The sequence below is a fragment of the Pseudovirgaria hyperparasitica genome (assembly GCF_010093815.1).
Source record: "Pseudovirgaria hyperparasitica strain CBS 121739 unplaced genomic scaffold EJ05scaffold_7, whole genome shotgun sequence".
Lineage (NCBI taxonomy): Eukaryota > Fungi > Ascomycota > Dothideomycetes > Acrospermales > Acrospermaceae > Pseudovirgaria > Pseudovirgaria hyperparasitica.
Window position 1 is genome coordinate 351045 of NW_022985555.1, and position 21150 is coordinate 372194.

A 21150-nucleotide genomic window follows, 5' to 3' on the forward strand; every position below is an offset into this window, starting at 1 on the left:
GACTGAACATGCTCATATATCCCGACTCGACACTTGCATGTTTCTCGAGTATCTGACAATATAGCGGGACATACCATTGATTGAGATTCAGCGATCTGACAGTCCGACTTATCGCCTATTGTATAGTGACGATATCTCCTGGTTATCACCTATTCCTTCAACGAGTGAGAAGGAGGCAACTTCTAGCATAGAACTGGAGAGAGAATTGTACCCATGGCGCCTCAGAAAAAAGGGACCCAAAGGAAAGCTCAGGCCGTACGTAAAGAAGCTCTAAAGACGGAACCTTCAGTCCTCTCGAATGTCGGAAAAGCAGTACTGCTACTCGCAGTAGCGGGCGCTGCAACTACAGTATCTCAACTAAGCCTGTCCCCAGTCTACGGGTCCATCCCCTCTGCTCTATTTCATCAGCGGGCCGTAACGGGTACTGCGCTATCAGCTGTCATGGCGAGACATAGCCGTACGCTGAAGCGATATGTCCCTAGAAATCTTTCTGAGTTTATTCCGCTGCTTGCATACTGGATCCCACCTATTCAATTCATTATGTTCAAGCTCAGCGGTCACCTTGGCCCGATCTATGGCCCACTCATAACTGAGATGGTTACCTATCTTCCGCTACTGTTTATGGTAGTGTATGCTGCGGGCGATCTTATTGACACGATCGATCTTCGCCAGCTTCAATGGAACTCGACTGTCATAGATATGATCGGGCCTGTACTCTCGTATATCATTGTTACCATATCAAGCAAAGTCACTGCCTTGCAACTGCCCGGAGCTATGAGCACCAATCAATTTTTGACAAGATCAGGACTTCAGCTACTCCTAGCTTCAATCTTTGCAGCTGCGTCTACCTCATTCTGGGTAGTGTTGGCGGTCCCGGCCATGATACATACAATGATCGCAAACCCACATTACCACGGTGTGAAAGCTACTGCTGCTCTGAACTCGACATTGGCGGTGTATAATTATACGATTCTAGAGCGCAGGGAGTCTTTGACTGGATATGTATCCGTTTTGGAGGATCACAACAATTACTTTCGTATCCTACGTTGCGATCATAGCTTGCTAGGAGGTAATTGGCTACTCACGCCAGAAAGAATTGCACAAGGCTTCATCATGCCTGAGACCATCTACTCAGTCTTTACTATGCTTGAAGCCGTGCGACTTGTCGAAACGCCGAAACCGAAACCTGATAGCGAGAAGAGTGCTTTGGTAATGTAAGCGATCTTCAAATACTGAGAGGTCATTTGCTGATAGACTTCAGTGGCTTGGGGATAGGCACGGCTCCAAGTGCAATGATTGCGCACGGCATCAACACAACCATCGTCGAGCTTGACCCTGCCGTACTCGAGTTTGCGTCAAAGTACTTCGATCTGCCAGACAATCACACCGCAGCCGTCATGGACGCGGTGGCCTTTATCAATGAAGTCGCAGTGGCAGCCCCGTCAAGCTACGACTTTGTCATCCATGATGTGTTTACAGGTGGAGCAGAGCCCGCAGCCCTCTTCACTACAGAATTCCTCCAAGGTATCCGAACTGTTTTGCGCAAGGATGGTGTCGTTGCCATAGTACGTGATCTACTATATATTGCGATTTGAGCCCACTGACAAACGGAGAATTACGCCGGGGACATGTCCCTCCCGTCCACACAGATAATCCTCAACACCATACACCATGTATTTCCCACCTGCCGTATCTTCCGCGACTCACCCGAACAAACGAAGTCCGCATCAAGCGACACTGATTTCATCAATATGGTAGTGTTTTGCACTAATGCGCCAGATGGGAGCAATTTAGTCTTCCGCGAACCTAATTCGAATGACTGGAAAGGGAGTGTCGCACGTCGAAACTACTTGTATCCTCGTCCAGACCTGGAGATAAAGTACGAGTTCAAGGGGGCGGAGGCAACAGCGAAGCTGTTACGGAAAGGTGAGACGGCGGAGTTGGAACGACATCAGAATGAGGCCGCCATCAGTCATTGGAGAATCATGAGGACAGTCTTGCCAGCTGGGGTTTGGGAGAACTGGTAATCTAGAACCTTGAATGGGTTGATATGGGATATGTTTTGAGTATGCTGGCGCCGGCGCCGGCGTGAGTTTTTGATTCCTCTCCTGGATAGTTGCTACGCGACCCTGTTTCTATCCCTCCATTTCCTCATCCTTCTTATTCACTCCCTCGCACCCAGTATTCTCTGCCATCTCGCCTTCCGCCTCCCTGCAAAATCCCTCCATCTCCCAGTCCTCAAACCGATTCGCCGAACACCCCAACAGCGTTTGAATGGCGTGCATCTCATTATGATGTACTCGCAGGAACTCTCCCGATTGCTCTGCTAATGTACCCTCGTGTCTATCTCGGGCAGCGAGCATACTAAGCGCTTCGTCAAGAACAGGATCTGGACGTGCAAGGGCAAGTCTAGAGCGACGTGAGACAATAGGTACATCGCCCGCCTCCCGACTGCGCAATCCACAACCCTCCAACTCACTTACATACACTTTTGACGCAACACCATCCGCAATGTGGTCTAAGCCGGCTTCATTCTCCTATTTACAAGTCAGCAGATTTTCGGGGGATTATGTGAGGATTACCCCCTAAACGCTTGCCACCGACAAACAATGTCGAATAACGTACCGTGAGTGGAATTTCCTGCGTGGTCTTGTATTTCCGGTCTAGCACAATCATGTCTACGAGACTGGACGCATAGAAGTCGCGCATGAGCGTGCGGTATGCGACGCGAAAACGGCAATGGTCATAGAGGGCCTGTGTTTCAGCGCTCACAGTTGTGGTGGAAGGCGTGTTTTGGGTGCTGCGTGCGTGGTGTAGGGGGCTGTGGGCGCCTCGTCCGGAGCAGCGAACTGGCATTGTTGGAGATGTAAGTAAGGGTGTTTGTACCCGAGTTGTTACTTGGTGATCTTGTGTGTATTATGGATGGTGTTGTGGGATGTCAGTGTCGTGAGGTGGATTTTGACACTATGAAGTAGGAGGTCAGGCATTAAGTAGATACATAGGGGCTCTCAGGTGTGGTGACCTGCAATGAACTGGTGATCTGATCGTGATGTGGGCCGGTCATTGTTCTAGCTTGTTTGCGGTGATGCGCGTTCTAGAGGACGGTGACAGTGACAGGTGTCCCAGGGGTCATGTTATGGGCCAGGGGTTGTGTGCGCCACTTCCCTCGCGAAGCAGTATCCATGTCAAAACTTCGGAAAGTGGAATTTCGTGGCGTTCGTGGATGTCGACGGTTATTGGTGAGTGTTGTGTATGATTAGCAATTTATGGCTGTGTCGTAGCTTTGTTCGCTGAACAGTGACGGAAGTGTCCTGTCTGCCGTGACTACGGCCTCCGATTGGCATGCCTTCACGCAGTAATGTGACACTTTCGACGGTTAAAAAGACCAATATTACGAACTTCATGACTATTCTCGATGCATTAACATGCCGCTTCCTCTCTATCGAATATGTTCTCACCAATCCCTACCGATATTTCCTGTATAGTGATGCCACAGTGTTGTCATTATCAATACACGGATCGATTAACCTGTAAAGTTGCTCATAACGTGTTTTGAATCAATGGAGCAGTAGCACATTGCCATGGTCTTCTCCAGGCTGAAGCTGCTCATACTTTGTAGAGCTTTTCACGAGATAGTAGCTTTGATTACGAAATTACTACATGTAGTCGTTGTGATCATTGGGATTTGTTAAGTACAATTTTTATGGGACGTGAAACTTAGAAATCGAAGCGTAGCGAGTTGATAATTCGATGTTATTAGACATGTCAATATATTATGAACGTAACGACCCTGCAGTCTTGTGCTGTTGAGTCGGGCTGAAGTGACTGCCTACTCAGTGGTTGTACGGATTGGATAGCAGGCCTAATTGTATTAAGATTTCTGTTTTTTTGTGGCATCTGCGTTTGTATTGATACCTGTATCACTCTGGGCTCACTCCTATCGCCGATAGTACACAGGCAAGAGTCGACATCATCAGGTAGGATACGAGGCGTTTTGCATTGTGGGGCTTTCCCCTTTACCACTAGCTATTTGCAGCTCTATATTTATAGTTTGGCAAACCGAAAACATTAGAATTACAGTTATTGGATTGTGTTCTATGAGTCTGATCGCACAAGCATCACAATTTCTGGGAGCATCTCCGGAAATACCGAGACAAATTGCGAAAACAGATGATTGCAACTTGCGCTCAAGCCGTGGCGCTCTTCTGCAAAGCCGCGATCCACCTTTCATGGATTCCCTGCCAGCTCTCGACATGCTTAGTCTGGATCTTTCCTACCACCAATCGGTTTCCTTTCACCGTAGTGTCCTCGACCAACCACAAGCGTCCGGTGCCCTCGCCGGGCTTCGTGTCACCGCCTTCCTTGATCGTCCACACACTGGTCTGGGTCAGTCCGAACGGCGCCTGGATGGACCATTCCTGGCTATCTGCAGTCTCGGTAATGGTGATTTCGAGCTCAATCGTTTCGCCACCTACGGGAGCCGTGTTGGTGTCGGTGACTTTGTAGGTTTTGCTCTTGTCCGTGGCTTTGGACTTGACCTCTTCGTGCGAGCGGTAATCCGGGTCGAACGTCAGGAGGACATCATGGTTCTTCTGGAAGGTGTCGATTTGCTCTATGGTCAGGCCTGCGGGGATGATGGACTCGTGGTGGTACTTTTCGGTGGATGTGAGAACTGTGTAGTCGTGTCAGTATGAGGACCGATACATTAATAAGAGTGAACTTCAAACACACAAGACATGATGTAGTTTGCAGCACGCTAAGACAGTACGTGTAGGAGTGTTTATGTGTTTTATTATGGTCGTGGATATTTGCGAGTATTGGCTGGATTTTTGCAGGATTCTGGCTAGACATATGCTGTTGATTTATATAGAGGCCCGATATCTCAATCTCAGGCCATCGTGGTGCCTGGTACACTAATACGCGTCGTTATGCACACAATCTCAAGCAAAAAAAAGACCAACCGCGGTCCTCGGCATGCACTATGCTAATTAGTTGTAGCACCGACGGCGCTGTTTATTAGGGGCTGGTCCCTGGTCTATGCATGCGGGACGCGGGGGCATGGCGCGAGCAGAGGAGTTGAGCCCTTCTAGACTCGGGGATGCAGCACACGTGGCTTAATTATTATTTTTGGCATAAACTTGATACACATTATTACCCCGCGATCCGGACGATGCCGTGTGAAACATCCCTCGGTTTCTCACGAGCTCATTTCGCAGATGAATATGATCCATGGTGCAATTTCGGGAAAGGTCTGTTCTGATACGGCCGCTATTCGACCAATCGGAGCATCTTTGCTCCTTGCGACAATAGCTCCGTCTATATCCGTTCACTGTTCCATGGATGGACATAATACAACTGTTGGGTCTCCACGGATAGTTTTTTCATGAAGTAGATCAGGTAGTATGCAATGCGAGCGGCTTCGCTAACGATGACATGGATAGCACTATGACGCATTTGTCTCACGCCTCATCGTATGTTCGCATATGACGGCCGTATAACGCAAACAAACGCCCAATATTTCTAACAACGCTCTTTTCACGACTAATGAGTCTACAACCAAATAAGAAGACGTGATAGAGCTGACAGAAATGGGCAAAGAAGTTGGCTGTGCGTAATGCACTCTATGCTATGCCTCAGGCATTCATACATGGATTGATGCCCCGCTTGTCCCATGGCACAGCCTCGTTAGCATCAGACGACCTCTCAAACGCTGAACTTCTCGTCATTGAACCAAATGCGCTCTCGTGAGGATGATACGCCTCCTAGAGTGCGATGACCACGGACAGGTACGTCTCCGAAAATTCGAAGATGATCAGATTCCTGCATATGCCATTTTATCACACACATGGCTTGCGGACAACGACCAGGAGGTCACGTTTGAGGATATTGTAAAGCAGGCATACCAAGGCAAAGATGGCTACCAGAAGATCGATTTCTCGTTCAAGCAGGCAGCCCGCCATGGCTTGCGTTACTGTTGGATCGACACGTGTTGTATCGATAAGAGCAGTAGCCAAGAGCTGTCTGAGGCACTCAACTCGATGTTTCGGTGGTACAGGAATGCTGCGCGATGCTACGTATATCTGTCCGACGTCTGTAAAGATGACTCGGACCATGCAAATGTCGTCTCGGAGACATGGTGGCGGGAGCCCTTTAAGAAAAGTCGATGGTTCTCGCGAGGCTGGACCTTACAAGAACTCTTGGCTCCTACGACACTCGAATTCTACTCGAAAGAAGGCTCGCTACTAGGAACTAAATCTTCACTGGAGCGCGAAGTCAATGCGCGAACGGGAATCCAGCTTTCAGCCCTCCGAGGCACGACACCTCTAAACCAATTTTCCGTAACGGAACGACGATCCTGGGCAGAGCACCGAGAAACTAAACGGCCAGAGGATTCTGCATACTGTCTGATGGGTATTTTTGATGTTTCTATGTATCCTCTTTACTCGGAAGGAAGGGATCGAGCTTTCTTACGCCTAGAGGAAGAGATTGATAAAGCTTCGCAACGAGAGAAAGAACCTGGATCACGAAAACATACAAACGACGACGACCATGAAGTTCCCGTTCGTAAGCGACTCAAAGTTGAAACTCATCTGCGCCTTGATCATGACCAAGTTGCGAAAATTATGGAGTCATTAAAGTATGATCAGATTGAAGCTCGACAATTGAACATCAAGGCTCCGCACTCTAAAACGTGTAAATGGATCGTTGATAAGACTGAATTTGTTTCCTGGCAAGACTTCACAAAGCCATGTGGGATCCTATGGATCAAAGGCAAACCGGGTTCCGGAAAATCGACTCTCATGAAATATTTGCTTGTCTATGCGCGGAGACACATCAAAGTGGCTGCTTTATTGTCATTCTTCTTCAATGCCCGCGGCAGTGATCTCGAGAAAAGTACGAACGGAGCTTATCGAACACTGCTGGTCCAACTTCTTGATAAGATTCCTACACTTCAATCTATATTCGACAGTCTTGGTCCTCTGGCGGGAAGTATTGAGACCAGCCATCATTGGACTACAGAAGTATTGAAAAATCTCTTAATCGAAGCTGTTCAAAGCTTACAAGGCTCGACCATCGTCTGTCTAGTTGACGCCCTCGACGAGTGCGACGTGGATGACGTAAGAGACATGGTGTCCTTTTTCGAAGAGCTATGTGAATACGCGAGGTCTGCAAACGGGGAATTACGTATCTGCTTTGCAAGTCGGCATTACCCTCATATCACGATTGATACGGCTATCAATCTCATTTTTGAAGGGCAAGAGGGGCATCAAGAAGACATTGAGAGATATTTGAAGAGTAAACTTAGAATACATGACGCTGATGTAGCAGAAAAAGCGCGCGCGTTGCTGCTGGAAAGAGCTTCAGGTATCTTCATGTGGATCGTCCTAGTAGTAGATATGCTCAACAAAGACTACGACCGAGGCCGTGAAGCAGAAATCGAACAACGAATCAGCAACACTCCAAAAGATCTCCACGGACTATTCCACGATATGCTGACACGTGACGAACATGGTAAAGGGTACTTACTTCTCTGCCTACAGTGGGTGTTGTTTTCGAAACGGCCTCTCAAACTAGCTGAGCTTTACTTCGCGATACAATCGACCACTAGTCAATTCAACGCAAGTTTGCGTAAAGCTTCCGACACTACAATGGAGCGGTTCATCTTAGACGTTTCGAAAGGCTTGGTTGAGCTCACGAAAACAAAGTCTCCAGTAGTCCAATTCATCCATGAGTCAGTCCGAGACTACCTTTTAAAGACCCAGGCTCTGAAGGTCATATGGCCACAGCTATCAGGAGATGTCGAGAGCCAGAGCCACGAGCAACTCAAAGTCTGCTGTCATATCTTGATCATGACAATGAATTGGTCGTCGCGTGTCAACGGCACTCATAGTTTCAAGGCGAATTCGGCTGAGGCTCAAAATCTTCGCAAGGAACTGAATAGCGATTTCCCACTCCTCGAATACGCGACCAACAACTTACTTTACCACGCCAATCGAGCAGCGGAGGGGGGCATTGACCAGGTCGCATTTATACGTGACTTCAGCTTCACAGAATGGTGCATGCTACACAACATCTTTGAGAAGTTTGAGGTCCGCAGGTACACTCCGAATGTGAGCATGCTCTACATCTTTGCCGAGTATGACCTATCATATCTCATCGAACGCTCCACAACCGCAAGTCAATACCTGATGTACACCGGAGAGCGATATGGGCCTCCCTTGTTCGCAGGCATGGTGAATAAAAGTGCAAAGGTTGTTCGCTTGTTTATGCAGGATTTGATCAATACAAGGATTTCACATGAGCGCTGGAACACGATTCTAGATGATTTCTTCGACGGGGATTGGACTCACGGTTTTGGGCGTGACTTCCATTTCACCCACACGCGTACGCTATACTCCTATCTCGTAGAATATGGCCACGAAATCCTCTTTGAATTGGCTTACAAATACGAGGGTGTACCCACCGTTGAAGCATCAGAAAAACTTTTATTCCAGGCTGTAGAGGGAAATTGTGCAAACATCGTGCGCACTATTTGCAGTAAGGAACACCACCCGTCAATGTTACCTGCGATAGAGATCAATCTTCAGCTCTCTATCTTGGATCGTAACCAGGCAGTCGTAAAGGCATTGATTGAATCTTACGAGACGCATAAGCCCGAAAACACTTTCTTGCTTCCATATATAGGGATCAGATGGCCACGAGAAAGGGTCACATTAGTCGTGAATAGAAAGCTCAAGCAGAGCTCTGTGAGAGAGATTTCGCTAGCACTAGCTGCAATTTTCAATCTCCCTGCGGTCATCAATGCTCTTATCGAAGAGGGTGTTGACGTGAACTGTGTGTTAAGATATAGTCTACCTGGAACCTATTTCACAACGCCTCCTGATTCCAAGGCATCTGAACTCTTGCAAATTGCACAAAGGTACATCTACTTGTCCAATGGACGTAGTATACTCGAGGTAGCTTCCCGGCACCGCAATCTACAGGCTGTAGACACATTACTTGGCAAAGGGGCTAATCCAAACCTACATGACACCCTATCGCCTCCGTTGTACGAGGCGTGCAAAAGTGGAGACGAGAAGATCGTCCGGTCATTATTGAAGTACGGTGCAAAGGTCTATACCTCACTTATATACTGTATCAAGCCTTATGGTACTTCGTTGATCGCCCTTACGAATGGCCAGGAGCAGATCGTCCAGTTGCTGCTCGATAAGGGTGCAGAACAGAACGCTGAAGAGCCACAGAAGACTGACTGGATGGAACTGTGTCTTGAACTACTCAATGGGGTGTTTACGCGGGATTCTGTTGCCGTACGTCAACTGCGGAAACACGTGTCAATGTTGATGCTGGAGGAGGAGCAGGAATTCCCAGAAGAACAAGGGAGTACTTAGATCTATGAAGCCTCTAGAGGACGGCATAGGTGCTCATAACTTATGCAGAGACTGCTTTGTCTCACTCGAAGATCATGTCTCAAGGCTGGAGTCGTTAACCACTTTTCGAGGTTATCTCACTGACGCAAGAATCATGGCCTACTATGTCAATACTACCAAATACAATACTGTTACTTGTAACCTAGCACTCATTGATTTAATGTATAAAAGTCAATTCGATCTCGTCCTGTCTGAGTTAGTCCGCAGTGCTTTTCAAGGAGGCGACTACACCTACTGGAATGTCACCTGGTACAATCAGCGCCGGCACACCCTCACTCCTCAAATCTTTCCGCGCCCTCACAAACTTCACATATTCCGGCGCTCCTGGCACTAATACATTATCCGCTAGAACCATACCTCCCGACTCTAGCAGTCCAAGCTCGTCCACGGCCACCTTGAAGTCCTGCTCATAGAGCCCCTCAACATGATCCAAAAACAACAAATCAACACTCCCGATCTCACCACTCTTCTTCAGCTTCCTCATCGACTCATCCGCAGACCCCACCACGACAGTAACATAAGCACTTAGCCCCGCCATCTCGATGATTTTTTCCATGATGACTGCAAACTTCGGCTCGTACTCCAAACTCCACACATGTGCTTTTGCGCCATGATAAGTCCGTATGCGATCTGCGAAGAAGATGGCCGAGTACGCAACGTAGCCGCCGGCTTCAATCAGGATCTTTGGCTTATGCTGTGCGAGGATGTTGTCGAGAACGCGTGTCTTATCGCTGCCGATGTTGATTAGGAATTCAGAGCTTGCAGCAAAGTCGTCCATGGCCTGTAGGATCAGAGCAGGGTTGTTTTGGAGGGGTTCTGTCTGGGCGCGAGATTCAAGGTAGGCGAGGAGGGCCTCTTCGCGGCCGTCATTGGACTGGTCAGTTTGTGAGCAGATGATAGTGCTAGCTGCGCACTGGGATCACATTACTTACTTCTACGTACTTTCCATCTATGAATTTTGCTTTACCGATCGAAGGGTATTTGGCAATGATCTCAGGAGCGAGATTTAGCGACATGACTTTATATCTTCCTAAGCGGTCTGATCTGTGTGAATATAAAAATCTCTATCGCGCTACAATTAGTATGGACAAGTTTTAAGGACTGATCTGTTCTGTTTATGTGAGGGTCTTAGAGGGAAGAAGAGAAGAAATAGTCAGGACTAGAATGAGCATAAGCTCAGCTAGTGGGGCAAAATAAGGCCAGCATCATGGTGTTTACCTAAGTAGGTATATATGGGGGCTGAATTGATGGACAACGCCGGAGTTGGGACTAGACTCATATCGTGAGTAAGAACGATAGATGTGGCGTGGGGTTCCGGAGATACAGAGTTCGAATGTTGCTGCTCGCCGGCGCACTAGAAGCACTTAACTCCGAATAAAATGCGTTCCCTAACACTGTTAGGCAACCTTCGTCGTCATCACGGTTCAAGGAGGCTATTTGTGCAAGAATGATGTTAGATCTTAAAGTCATGTTTACTCTGGAATAAGTCAGGTCATCTCGAGATAAATACTAGATATATAGCACCCAAAACACTACTAAGCCCGGCACGGCACTGTCAAACGATTCTCTTCATGGCCTCTTGGCCTTTGCCTCACGCATAACATGTGCTATGCTCGTCCATTCCAATCCCGAGTAGCGATCGTTGTCAAGTGGATCCAGCTTTCCCGCTCCTGAAGCCATATTGGCCATATATTGCATTCCCTGCCACGCAGGAAAAACATCATTTTCACCACCGAAAAAGCGCACGACGGGAATCATGCGCTCCATTAGCCAGACTGGCCCAATAGATGATGGACTGTACTCGACACCCTCTACTTCGCCCACAATGGCAGCCATCTGCTTTGCACTTGCCACAGCACCGGCGATACGCAAAATCTTGGGCGTCGGATTCGGGTCCGTGGCAGCAGCAGCAGTGTATGCGGCTACATCAACCATTGTAGTGTAGTCCATGGGTTGATCAGCACTGCCTGCATACATGACAGTTCTCTTCTTGTGATTCACGGGCGACATGTCGGAGGTCATCAGATCCAGAAACGCGCCATTCAGAATCGTCGTCCATGCGATGCCAGACTTGTCCAAGTGCGAGTGGAACTCACGGTGGATGTCCAGGTTTCGATTCGAGCCGGGCTTTGTCTTTGTGAAGTCGAGCGAGTAGTCGGACGGAATGAAGCGCGGGACTTTGGCGTCCACAGCGGCGGCGAGGAGGGCTCCTTGCGTAGTGATTATGACATCTCGTAGACCTTGGAGGGCGGATACGACGCAGGTTGCTCCGTTTAATTCCTTGGTCAAAGCCTTTTGGTCGGAAAGGTCGACCGGGGCGATAGTGACGCCGGCTTGACGAAGTGCTTCGGTGCGAGATGCGTTAATGCCTGGTCGGACAAGACCTTTGACGGCTACGCCACGTTTTCGGAGAGCTTGGGCAATGAGCTGGCCGAGGCCGCCTGTAGAGCCAGCGACTGCTACGAAAGGGGAAGACATGTTCAGACCTAGGGAGCGACAAATCTGTCTATATAGGTAAGATCAAAAGTGTGATGAGACTTGTATGTTCCGGGCCATGACTGCGGGCAAGTGAGGTCTTTTGTAGTCCTGAGTCGACAGCGTCATCATTACCAGCTATATTATACTTCGCATGCATGAACTGCATACAGTTCCAATAAAGGTGTTGATGATTGTGGGTAATACAGGAAAACTCGTTCGATCTTCGCACGAGAAGTCGGTGTTGTTCGAAATAGTCGGCAAGTCGGAGATTATCGAGGCGCTAGACCAAAAAAGCAAGTACGTTGGTTTTAGCCCTAGAGAGCCTGGAGCTACGCGAAGACCGTCTCCTCAGAGTTTTAAGAGTCAACGAGTACCACGTTTTGCTTGTCGCTCTCCTAACATTGGCTTCACTACTCTAAATCACCACCTGCCGATACGAAATCCACTAGTCTTGGCCATCCACCATATTTCACGAAAGTAGTGCTCACACCATCGTGAGGGAGGATCATCTAATACGCAAGAGTCAATCTCGTGGTAGCATATTTATCTGATGGCGTTTAGATGATGACAATAATCCCGGTTGATGAGTTACCGAGTTATGTCCAATAGTCACCTATATGGCGATGATCTTCGCAAAAGGTTCGAACACAGCGGCTACGACGCTCTGGTGGATCTCAGAAGACTATCAGTGAGATATACTAGAGGATGCAGTAAACGCATCGAATAAGATCATGTATCATATGGGTTTTAGCTCCGGCTTGACGTGATTACTAAATGCACGAGAGGCCTGGAGGGTGTGAGCAAGGCAATATCCCAGACCTGGTTATAAGGATGCTGCGTTGGTTTTCAGCAAAAGTAATACGGTGAAAGTTGTTGGTTTAAATCCGCTAAGAGTCTGGCAGGAGATCGATCAGGTATTTACACGTTATGGACCCAGTCGAAAATGGTGTCTTGCATGATCGGCCCAGCACATGATGATAGTATTAACCTATTGAATCAACAGTCTAGAAAGTAAGTGTTGAAGAGAGGGAATAGGATGAGTCCTACTTATACTTATTATAATGATGAAACAACGACCCACGGAAAAGAGAGGCCGACGTAAAGGAGCAATAGGGTGCGAACCAATAAGAACACAATCTATTGGCATGGTCTTCGTTTATTCGCCGCAGAATTACTGCCCCTGGGGCTAAAGGTAAGATGCTAAGGATAAGATACGCGAAGGATGCTTAATGCGTGCTACTAGGGTACTACTAGACTGCATTCAGGATTATCGATAGTATTCTAAGATAAAGTGCCATCCTTTCCCAGCGGGAAGGATTCAGCTTTCTGCAACGTATATCCCCAGAGGTTCGTCGAAGATTATGCGCTTTGTGAACATTGCGCCAAGGACAGTCTCGAGCCGACACCACAGCCACACCCTGACGGAAAGGTCGTCTTCGGCCCTTTGACAGGCATGATGGCTGATCTGCCTAGAGGAGCGAAAGACAGCCAATATTACCCATTTCCATCTTTTGTAAGACACGAGTTCAGAACTAATAGTTCAAGCACATTACCATTATCTCCGGTCGGAACATTTCATCCATCTTCTGAGAACCTGATCTCGCCGGACACTCCTGTTACTCCTAGATCTCCCTTCAAAGAAGTGAAAGAAGTCAAAAGTCAGCATGTAGTACCCAAGCAGAAGACCAGCACTATCAGAGTCTGGTGGTACGAACTGTTTTGTGGCATCCTTGTCGTCTTGTCATTCGTCGCTCTTGTCATCACAGGCTTCTTGTTCGATGGAAAGACACTACCGGACTGGCCTCTGGGACTGTCCATCAACGCCTTGGTCGCCGTATTCTCTGCTATAATCAAAGCTTCGGTTGGTCTCGTCATAGGCGAAAGTCTGGGCCATCTCAAGTGGACCGTGCTGGCGACACCTCAGCGCCTCTCTACATTCGACATATATGATGATGCCTCTCGAGGCCCCTGGGGCTCTGCTCGCTTTTTGCAGCACTTTGGCTGGAAAATAAAGCACTTGGTTCCATCAATTGGAGCTGTCATAACGATTCTGCTGCTTATCATCGACCCGTTCACCCAGCAGATCGTGCAAGTTCGAGGTTGTGACAAGAGCACGAATCGCGTTGCGACCCTACCACGGACACTGGTTTATCAAGGCGATAGCGCCTCTCTGGACCCCAGGGTGAAGCCTGTTGATGTTCGGATCGCTCTGTACCAGGGTCTCTTCGCGGAGTCAAAGCCTAATGCACAGTATAATTGTCCCACGGGCAACTGCACATTCCCAGAAAGCTCTTCTGTTGCATTGTGCATTTTCTGTAGCGATGTCTCAGATCGCATAGTCCCTATCATCAATGCCAAAAATGATACTAATGGCGAGACCGACTGGCTCCAATGGACGTATACAGAAAACACGACCTTTGTGTTGCCAGGTGATTGGACTAATCTGACAGTCACCATCACAAATGAAGCTAGAAAATACAATAGAGGTGAAGGCAGTCAGAATCTCGAAAGAGGTCCCGTTGAGTCCCCGACGGACTTCGCCATGGATCTAGATGCGGAAAGCATACCAGCTGTTGCTTATGAGGACCGCGATCCACGATGGTACAACAGAACTGGACCAAGCCTATGGAACATATCGATGATTCGCTTATTCGAACCGAACTTTCTTCCAATCGACGACGACACCACGGTCCACACCTCCAAAGACTATTATGCAAAGGCACATACATGCTCAATCTTGCCCTGTGTCCGCACATACTATGCTAAAGTCGATGGTCAACGCTTCTCAGAAACAGTATCAGAACCCCAAATCATGAATATAAACGATATTCCAGTGAATAGCTACGACGACTTCGTTCTCGCAGACCTCGACTGTATCCAAGGCGATGATAGACAAGCGCGCCTCACCATGCTCCAGCGTCTTGGGTATCCTGTTTCTTCAACCGGACGCTGGCTCGCTTACAATGTGACTTTCGACTCATCAGACTATATAGGTGTACCAAGTCTTGGTGTACCGGCAGGCGGCTGGATATCGCGCAATTTCAGCTCCATCCCTAGTGGTGCTGATGACCTATTCGAGCCCGTCATCGGCGATGATCGTACTGGATGGACAGACCCATCTTCGAGATATAAGCTGACCGAAAGTGCAATCTCCGTTGTACCTCGTCAATGTATTTATCTCATGGCACCCTCGGTAATGCTGAACATCCTAATGGAACTGCAAAATGAACTGTCAGGGACGTTACGGTCCGTAAGCTCAGGCTCAGGCTTAGGCCCATCGTCACTTACAGCCGTGTATAACGCAGGCAGCGGGAATGGTACACTAGAAGATGTCCAAGGACTATTCAATAACGTATCAGATGCGCTCTCACTCGTCATTCGTGCGAATGGTAATGCATCGTTCAACGATCCGACTTTTGGCATAGCCACAGAGCGCGCGACATGCATTGCCATCCAATGGCCGTGGATTACGTACTTTGCAGCACTGCTGGGTCTATTTGCTATATACACCGCTGGCTTCCTCATTCAGAGCCGTGTGGCACAAGGTCGACTGCTGCAATCATGGGAGAAGGGTAGTGATCGTGAGGGTAACAGCATATCGTTCCATGACTTCAAAGCTTCTGAATTGCCTGTATTATTTCACGGTCTCGATCATGGGGTGCTTCAAGAATTGGACGCTAGAGGCGTGCAGACGAATCGCGTTGGGGTGTTAGAGAAAGTAGCAGGGGGCATTATGGTTAGGTTAGTACCAAGGAAAGATGGGTGGAAGATTGCAAGAGCAGATAATAACCATGGAGATGAGATGGAACTGCGTTCAGGGGAAACCTGGAGCAGTGGAAGTAATACTATAACTGACGGAAGGAGTGGTCGACTGCACTACAGAACGAAAAGCAAAAGCGAAGCTGATGTGAATGTAGTTGGATGCCTGTAATGTAGCCTTCGTACATATATACGGGTCTAATTGCTTTCAAGGACAGTTAGCATTGGAGAGTCTCACTGTCACAACTCTTTCTTCAAAGTTCACCACTCGGACCTGTGGACTGGTATATGTGTCACATAACGGGTCATCGAATCTGTTATTCCACAGGTAAACCGCCGGCCCTATATGTCTTTCAAAGTAACGCGCAAGTATGTTTTCGGTCCATATTGGTCACGAGGAAATAGTTGGACCAGTTATTAGTAGTAGAGCCAATAGCGTTACAAACTGGCTGAACAGACGTTTTCGGTGTCGATTTATCTGAACTGGTCACTCAGGTAGTTGTCCAGGGAGTTGCTGGTGATTTGAATGTCGTTCCAGGAGTCAGTCCGCCCGAACTAGTTGAATTGATATCTAAGAAGTTCTCCGAATGGGTTTCCAAAGGGGTTTCCAAAGGAGCTGCGAAGGCATGACTGTGGATTTAACAGCTAGTCCGCTCAAACTGGTCTCCGGAGTTGTTGTGAAAGTCAAAGGCGGGGATGTGGACGCAGGAGCCACTATAGAGGTTGAGACAAAAATGGATGTCAACAGAGTGGAACTTGACAGTAGGGTCGAGGCGGTTTGTTGGTATGATGGTGAGATTGTTACTTGTCGGCATCGCGGAGCTTACAGGGCAGCATTTTTCATAAAACATGAAGTCATAAAATATGAAGACATAAAATATGAAGGGACCATTGTCCGCGTCTCACTAGTCATTTCCCACGTTTGACCAGTCGCAAACTCGCAGTAGCCAATTTCAAAGTCTACACGATTTTGGTGAAAGTGAGTACGCTTTGCGTGATATGTCTCGCTCACAGGGTTTTTTACATCCATCTTGCGACAGTTATTGTGCTGCTTTCGCAACACAGAGCGGTGCCCGGCCATAATTGCCAATTGTATGCTCCCACCCTCTTCGACCGCACGATGATGGAGGGCACGACGTCCGGTTCTATAAGAGATTGATCTCGAGTCGCCGATTCTGTTATAGCAAGCAGGGAAGTAGGATAGATCTTATTGCTGGATCCATAAACAAATAGAGAATGTGAGTCAATGTCTACAACACATGCTATATGGAGGAGTCATGGCCAGTCTACCTCTTTCGTATAATGTTATAAGAAGAATCGAAGAATGAAATTACAGTACTCTGACATGTAGCTCTTGTATACACTGGCTTACTCAGAGAATTATAGGCTCATTACACTTAAACGGAGCCAGGTATATGTCAGACTAGCGCGATTAGATCATGCCTATATATGTCCCGCAGACTGATATTGGGTCAAGGACAGAGCCATAGTGCGATATGTTCTCTACAGATACCTTTGTTTATGCTTTAGCTGATCAGCATAGTAGAGCAGCAGTACCTAGAGAGGGCGTCAGGGGGGATTTTTGTCCACACGTATCATTACAGAGTTGGAATCCCGTCACAGGAGACGCGATGATGCACGCTGCTTGCCCTAGTCCTGAGGGCTCCGATGAAACATAGTTCATGTAGCAGGCTAAAGGTTGGTTACATCGAGAGATTCTACCATGGGTACTGCGGCTACGCGAGACTTACTTTCGAATTGCTTGTCTTTTAAGAAATAATCACGGCCTCTCATTAAAGTAGAGGCGCTACTAGTTCAAGCATCCCGTGGTGTTTGGCCGGACCTGCAACTTTGCGTGATAAGTAAGAGTAGCTTCATCCTATTACGAACTGTCCGGTTTAAAATGATTTACTACTATTCTCTCACCATCCACGGTAGCCATGCGAGACTGGCTAAAGGCCTTGCAAGGCTCGTGTCCCTAGCATAACTGGCTAAGACAGCTTCTTATTTAGGTTAAATTGTCGTTAGTGCTATTACCAGTCTAGGCTAGCGCCATCATAGTGAAGGTCTACCGTTCTACTAGTCGCTCTCTTCAAGACGGCCAGAGTGGGCGAGCATTGATCTCAGTGAGCCAAGATATGTTCTAGATGCTATGTATTACACTATGATCAAAACATGTGTTCCTTTGAGGTTCACTTGGCGATCAAAGATGTTGAGGCGAGCTTAAAAACATAAAAAGCATACAGGAAGGTATAATGACTGGTGGGATTTCACTCGAGAATATGTACATATATTCATGGTTACACGAGGCATGCTGTGTCACTGTGAGCTGGTACTGATCAGAAAGGCGTCAAGCAAACTAAAATTATCATGTATGACTGCAGTCTGCAAGCAGCGGAAGGCCTATTAGAGTTGTTAACGAAGCCACTATCATGATTTATGCATGTCATTACCTGCACTACAGAGATTCAGTTGTTAGGTGTACTGCGCCATGACTTATCGATCATGTCGAGACTCGAGTCATCGTTTAATATATATGTTGATACAGATGTCTGCGACTATTATTGCCCCTTCAACTTATGACGGAGGATGTCAATTCAAGTCGTGCACAGGCCATGCTTACCTGAAGCCGGGCGCCTTTGTTTCGTCGAACCTTGGTGTTTCGAAATCGCAGTGGATAATATCGTTCATCTCGTTTAGCTAGAAGCGGCTAGCAAGTTTCACTTGAAGCCACCACCGAGATCAAGATCCCACTTTTGAGCGCTCCAGCTTCATCATCTCGGACTATACACAGCATAGCTGACGGGAGTTTTTCCGTCTAGTAGTTTCCGCCTACCAGGCGTTCATGATATGATACCGCCACAGTGGAACCTACTTTATGCCACTGGTTCGCACGCTTGATATGGACGATAGTCCAGGGTCGTGGTAGCGCTTGATGAAGCACGAGTAAGGCACAACAATGACAGGCACATCCACCCCTTTGTACTACCTCGCCAGATATTTGGACCGTATAAGAATCAAAATGGCCGTCGGTAAGCTTTCAGGTATTTTCACTATCAAGTGGCATCACTCTTTCTCCTCTTCAATCCATTCATTTCTCAGGTCATCAGTACCTACCACATTCGTTCAATATTGTTCATCATGAAGACACTTTCGACTATCTTGGCCCTGGTGGCCGCTGCTGGTATAGCCAACGCACATTCTACGGTGATGGCTGTCTGGGTGAACGACGTGGATCAAGGCCTTGGGAACAAGGCTGATGCGGATGCGTACATCCGCTCACCCCCAAATAACGATCCTATCAAGGATGTTACGTCTGCATCTATGACTTGCAACGTCAATAATGCTGCAACCGCGAAGTCTATTCAAGTCAAGTCTGGAGACGAGATCACTTTGTACGTTACAAGCCCTCACATCGGTAGTAGTCTTTCTAATTGTGCCTTAGCGAGTGGCATCACAATGGTCGAACTGACTCAGACGACATCATTGACAAGTCCCACGTCGGCCCTGTCATGACCTACATTGCACCCGCTAGCTCCAATGGTGAAGGAGATGTATGGCTGAAGCTTGCTGAGGATGGATACGACGGAACGAAGTGGGGTGTTGATCGTTTAATTGCCAACAAGGGCAAGCATTCGATCACGGTTCCCAATATCGCTGCTGGACAGTACCTCCTTAGGCCTGAGATCATCGCGCTTCACGAGGCTAACAACCAAGGGGGCGCTCAGTTCTACATGGAGTGTGTTCAGATCGAGGTTACCTCTTCTGGTGTAACAGTAAGCCTCACAAGCCAGAAACCGCGAGTTTCTTCACTTGCTAATATAAGCAGACCCTCCCTGCTGGTGTCAGCATTCCAGGAACATATACTGCCACTGATCCCGGAATCCTCTTCAACGTCTACAATAATGGAGGCCAGCCCTATCCTACCGGAACATACACTATTCCTGGCCCGGCTGTGTGGGACGGTGCTAGCTCGGATACAGGCGGCGATACCTCTCCCTCCGATACTCCCGTTGAGACACCTGCGCCCGCAACATCAATTGTGGAGACACCCGTACCGACCTCAGTCGTCGAGACTCCTGTACCATCATCAGCATATGAGGATGAACACGAGCCAGCTACATCAGTCATAGAACCTGTTCCTACTTCTGTTTCAGCCCCTGAGCCGAGCTCAGGTCCGACAACACAAACTCCCAAGCCGACCCCAAGCACAGTTCCTACGACGTTCGTGACTTCTTATGTGAGCAGGACTTATTGCACGTCCCCTTCATCGGCTCCTGATACGGGAGTGGCTGTTGCAAAATACGGTCGCTGCGGTGGCTCTGGATACATCGGCACGACTACCTGTGCAGACGGCTTTGTGTGTAAGGTGCAAAACCCCTACTACTCGCAGTGCGTTCAAGCTTGAATTGACCAATCTTTTGTCTTGCTTGACACAGCTTCTTCTGACACGGATTTGCTCTGGATTGAGTAGGGGTGCTCAAGTTCAATTCGTACTACCAAAAGTGGCTTATTTTGGATACTTTCTCCTGTAGATATATATATTATAAAAACAAATCTTTATCGAGATGACTCACAAACACGCAACGTTCTTCTGATTTTCCATTAAACAGTTGATGAGAGCGATGCGTTCGTGGTGTCGAACAGAATTGGACTCAGTTCTACATCTGAGAGTCGCTGTGATTATGCTCGACACCGAGTATTATCGATGCGCAGAGCTTGTTTGTTTATTGGGAAATGAAAGAGCCAGACGGGCAATGATGTAAACGACCGAACTTCCAGTCTAGTCTCAGAACGGCAAAACACACACACGGACCACGTACGCGTTCACTCCTCCGCGTCTCCTCCGCACCATGAGCTCTCACTCTACAGTCCACACCAACTTCAATCGCACAGCTGCAGACATAATGACCCTCACAGACCACTCTCACCCTCCCCCGCCCTCTACAATCCGCTATATTATCTCCTTCCTCCTCGTCGGCCTCTGTTGGGGTTTCACAACACCATTCATGCGGCGCTCCGCTAAAGACTATACTCCGCCATCTCGACCTTGGCTCGCATCCCAGCCTTCAGTCAAACGCACTGTATACACAGCGTGCTTCGCAGTCAACGATCTACTCCGTAGGCCGGGCTATGCTATTCCGCTGTTACTGAACGTAACCGGAAGTGTGTGGTTCTTTCTTTTGATCGGAGAGGCGGAGTTGAGCTTGACGGTGCCGATTGTGAATAGTGCGGCGTTCCTGTGGACGGTTGTGGGTGAGTGGTGGGTTGAAGGGAGGAAGATCGGTGCAGGTGAGTTCATCCGATGGGTCGGGAATTGTTCCACGGAGCAAGAAGGGCTGATATGTGGCAGACACATTGGTGGGCATGGGTCTTGTTGGTGGTGGGATTGCGCTTTGCGTATTGTCTAAGAGCTGAAAATTATGACGACCGATCATGTCTATCTACAACGGTATGTCATACAGTCTGGGAACTGAAGAGCGGA

General features: G+C 48.1%; 9 protein-coding genes across 9 annotated transcripts; 5 read left to right on the forward strand and 4 right to left on the reverse strand.

The window, feature by feature from the left end:
- Position 1: 1 nt before the first annotated feature.
- Positions 2-2081, forward strand: EJ05DRAFT_351025 (spermine/spermidine synthase family protein). The gene is made up of 3 exons (XM_033741002.1): positions 2-1214; positions 1262-1565; positions 1614-2081. The coding sequence occupies exons 1-3, from the start codon at positions 214-216 to the stop codon at positions 2025-2027; spliced, it is 1719 nt and encodes a 572-aa protein (XP_033600876.1). The 5' UTR covers positions 2-213; the 3' UTR covers positions 2028-2081.
- Positions 2082-2135: 54 nt separating this feature from the next.
- On the reverse strand, positions 2136-2856 carry EJ05DRAFT_499949 (uncharacterized protein; the record flags this gene model as incomplete). Its single annotated transcript, XM_033746922.1, has 2 exons — positions 2136-2537; positions 2626-2856. 2 exons carry the CDS (start codon positions 2854-2856, stop codon positions 2136-2138), a joined length of 633 nt encoding a protein of 210 aa, XP_033600877.1.
- A 1226-nt stretch (positions 2857-4082) lies between these two features.
- Positions 4083-4955, reverse strand: EJ05DRAFT_475742 (uncharacterized protein). Its single transcript, XM_033743877.1, has 2 exons — positions 4732-4955; positions 4083-4672 (listed from the first exon to the last, which is right to left on the reverse strand). Exons 1-2 carry the CDS (start codon positions 4736-4738, stop codon positions 4188-4190), a joined length of 492 nt encoding a protein of 163 aa, XP_033600878.1. The 5' UTR covers positions 4739-4955; the 3' UTR covers positions 4083-4187.
- A 716-nt stretch (positions 4956-5671) lies between these two features.
- Positions 5672-8242, forward strand: EJ05DRAFT_492763 (HET-domain-containing protein; the record flags this gene model as incomplete). Its single annotated transcript, XM_033746055.1, has 6 exons — positions 5672-5684; positions 5767-5786; positions 5817-7772; positions 8045-8056; positions 8099-8137; positions 8180-8242. 6 exons carry the CDS (start codon positions 5672-5674, stop codon positions 8240-8242), a joined length of 2103 nt encoding a protein of 700 aa, XP_033600879.1.
- Positions 8243-9329: 1087 nt separating this feature from the next.
- Positions 9330-10734, reverse strand: EJ05DRAFT_537804 (S-adenosyl-L-methionine-dependent methyltransferase). Its single transcript, XM_033749408.1, has 3 exons — positions 10361-10734; positions 9664-10302; positions 9330-9615 (listed from the first exon to the last, which is right to left on the reverse strand). The coding sequence occupies exons 1-3, from the start codon at positions 10442-10444 to the stop codon at positions 9586-9588; spliced, it is 753 nt and encodes a 250-aa protein (XP_033600880.1). The 5' UTR covers positions 10445-10734; the 3' UTR covers positions 9330-9585.
- A 146-nt stretch (positions 10735-10880) lies between these two features.
- On the reverse strand, positions 10881-12101 carry EJ05DRAFT_475744 (NAD(P)-binding protein). The gene has a single exon (XM_033743878.1). It carries the CDS (start codon positions 11904-11906, stop codon positions 10998-11000), a length of 909 nt encoding a protein of 302 aa, XP_033600881.1. The 5' UTR covers positions 11907-12101; the 3' UTR covers positions 10881-10997.
- Positions 12102-12849: 748 nt separating this feature from the next.
- Positions 12850-16295, forward strand: EJ05DRAFT_485561 (uncharacterized protein; the record flags this gene model as incomplete). Its single annotated transcript, XM_033745459.1, has 5 exons — positions 12850-12917; positions 13215-15819; positions 15884-15993; positions 16025-16034; positions 16161-16295. The coding sequence occupies 5 exons, from the start codon at positions 12850-12852 to the stop codon at positions 16293-16295; spliced, it is 2928 nt and encodes a 975-aa protein (XP_033600882.1).
- Positions 16296-18875: 2580 nt separating this feature from the next.
- On the forward strand, positions 18876-20073 carry EJ05DRAFT_492754 (uncharacterized protein; the record flags this gene model as incomplete). Its single annotated transcript, XM_033746054.1, has 3 exons — positions 18876-19060; positions 19111-19441; positions 19495-20073. 3 exons carry the CDS (start codon positions 18876-18878, stop codon positions 20071-20073), a joined length of 1095 nt encoding a protein of 364 aa, XP_033600883.1.
- A 445-nt stretch (positions 20074-20518) lies between these two features.
- EJ05DRAFT_499956 (uncharacterized protein) lies at positions 20519-21083 on the forward strand (the record flags this gene model as incomplete). The annotated part of the gene is made up of 2 exons (XM_033746923.1): positions 20519-20957; positions 21019-21083. 2 exons carry the CDS (start codon positions 20519-20521, stop codon positions 21081-21083), a joined length of 504 nt encoding a protein of 167 aa, XP_033600884.1.
- Positions 21084-21150: the final 67 nt, after the last annotated feature.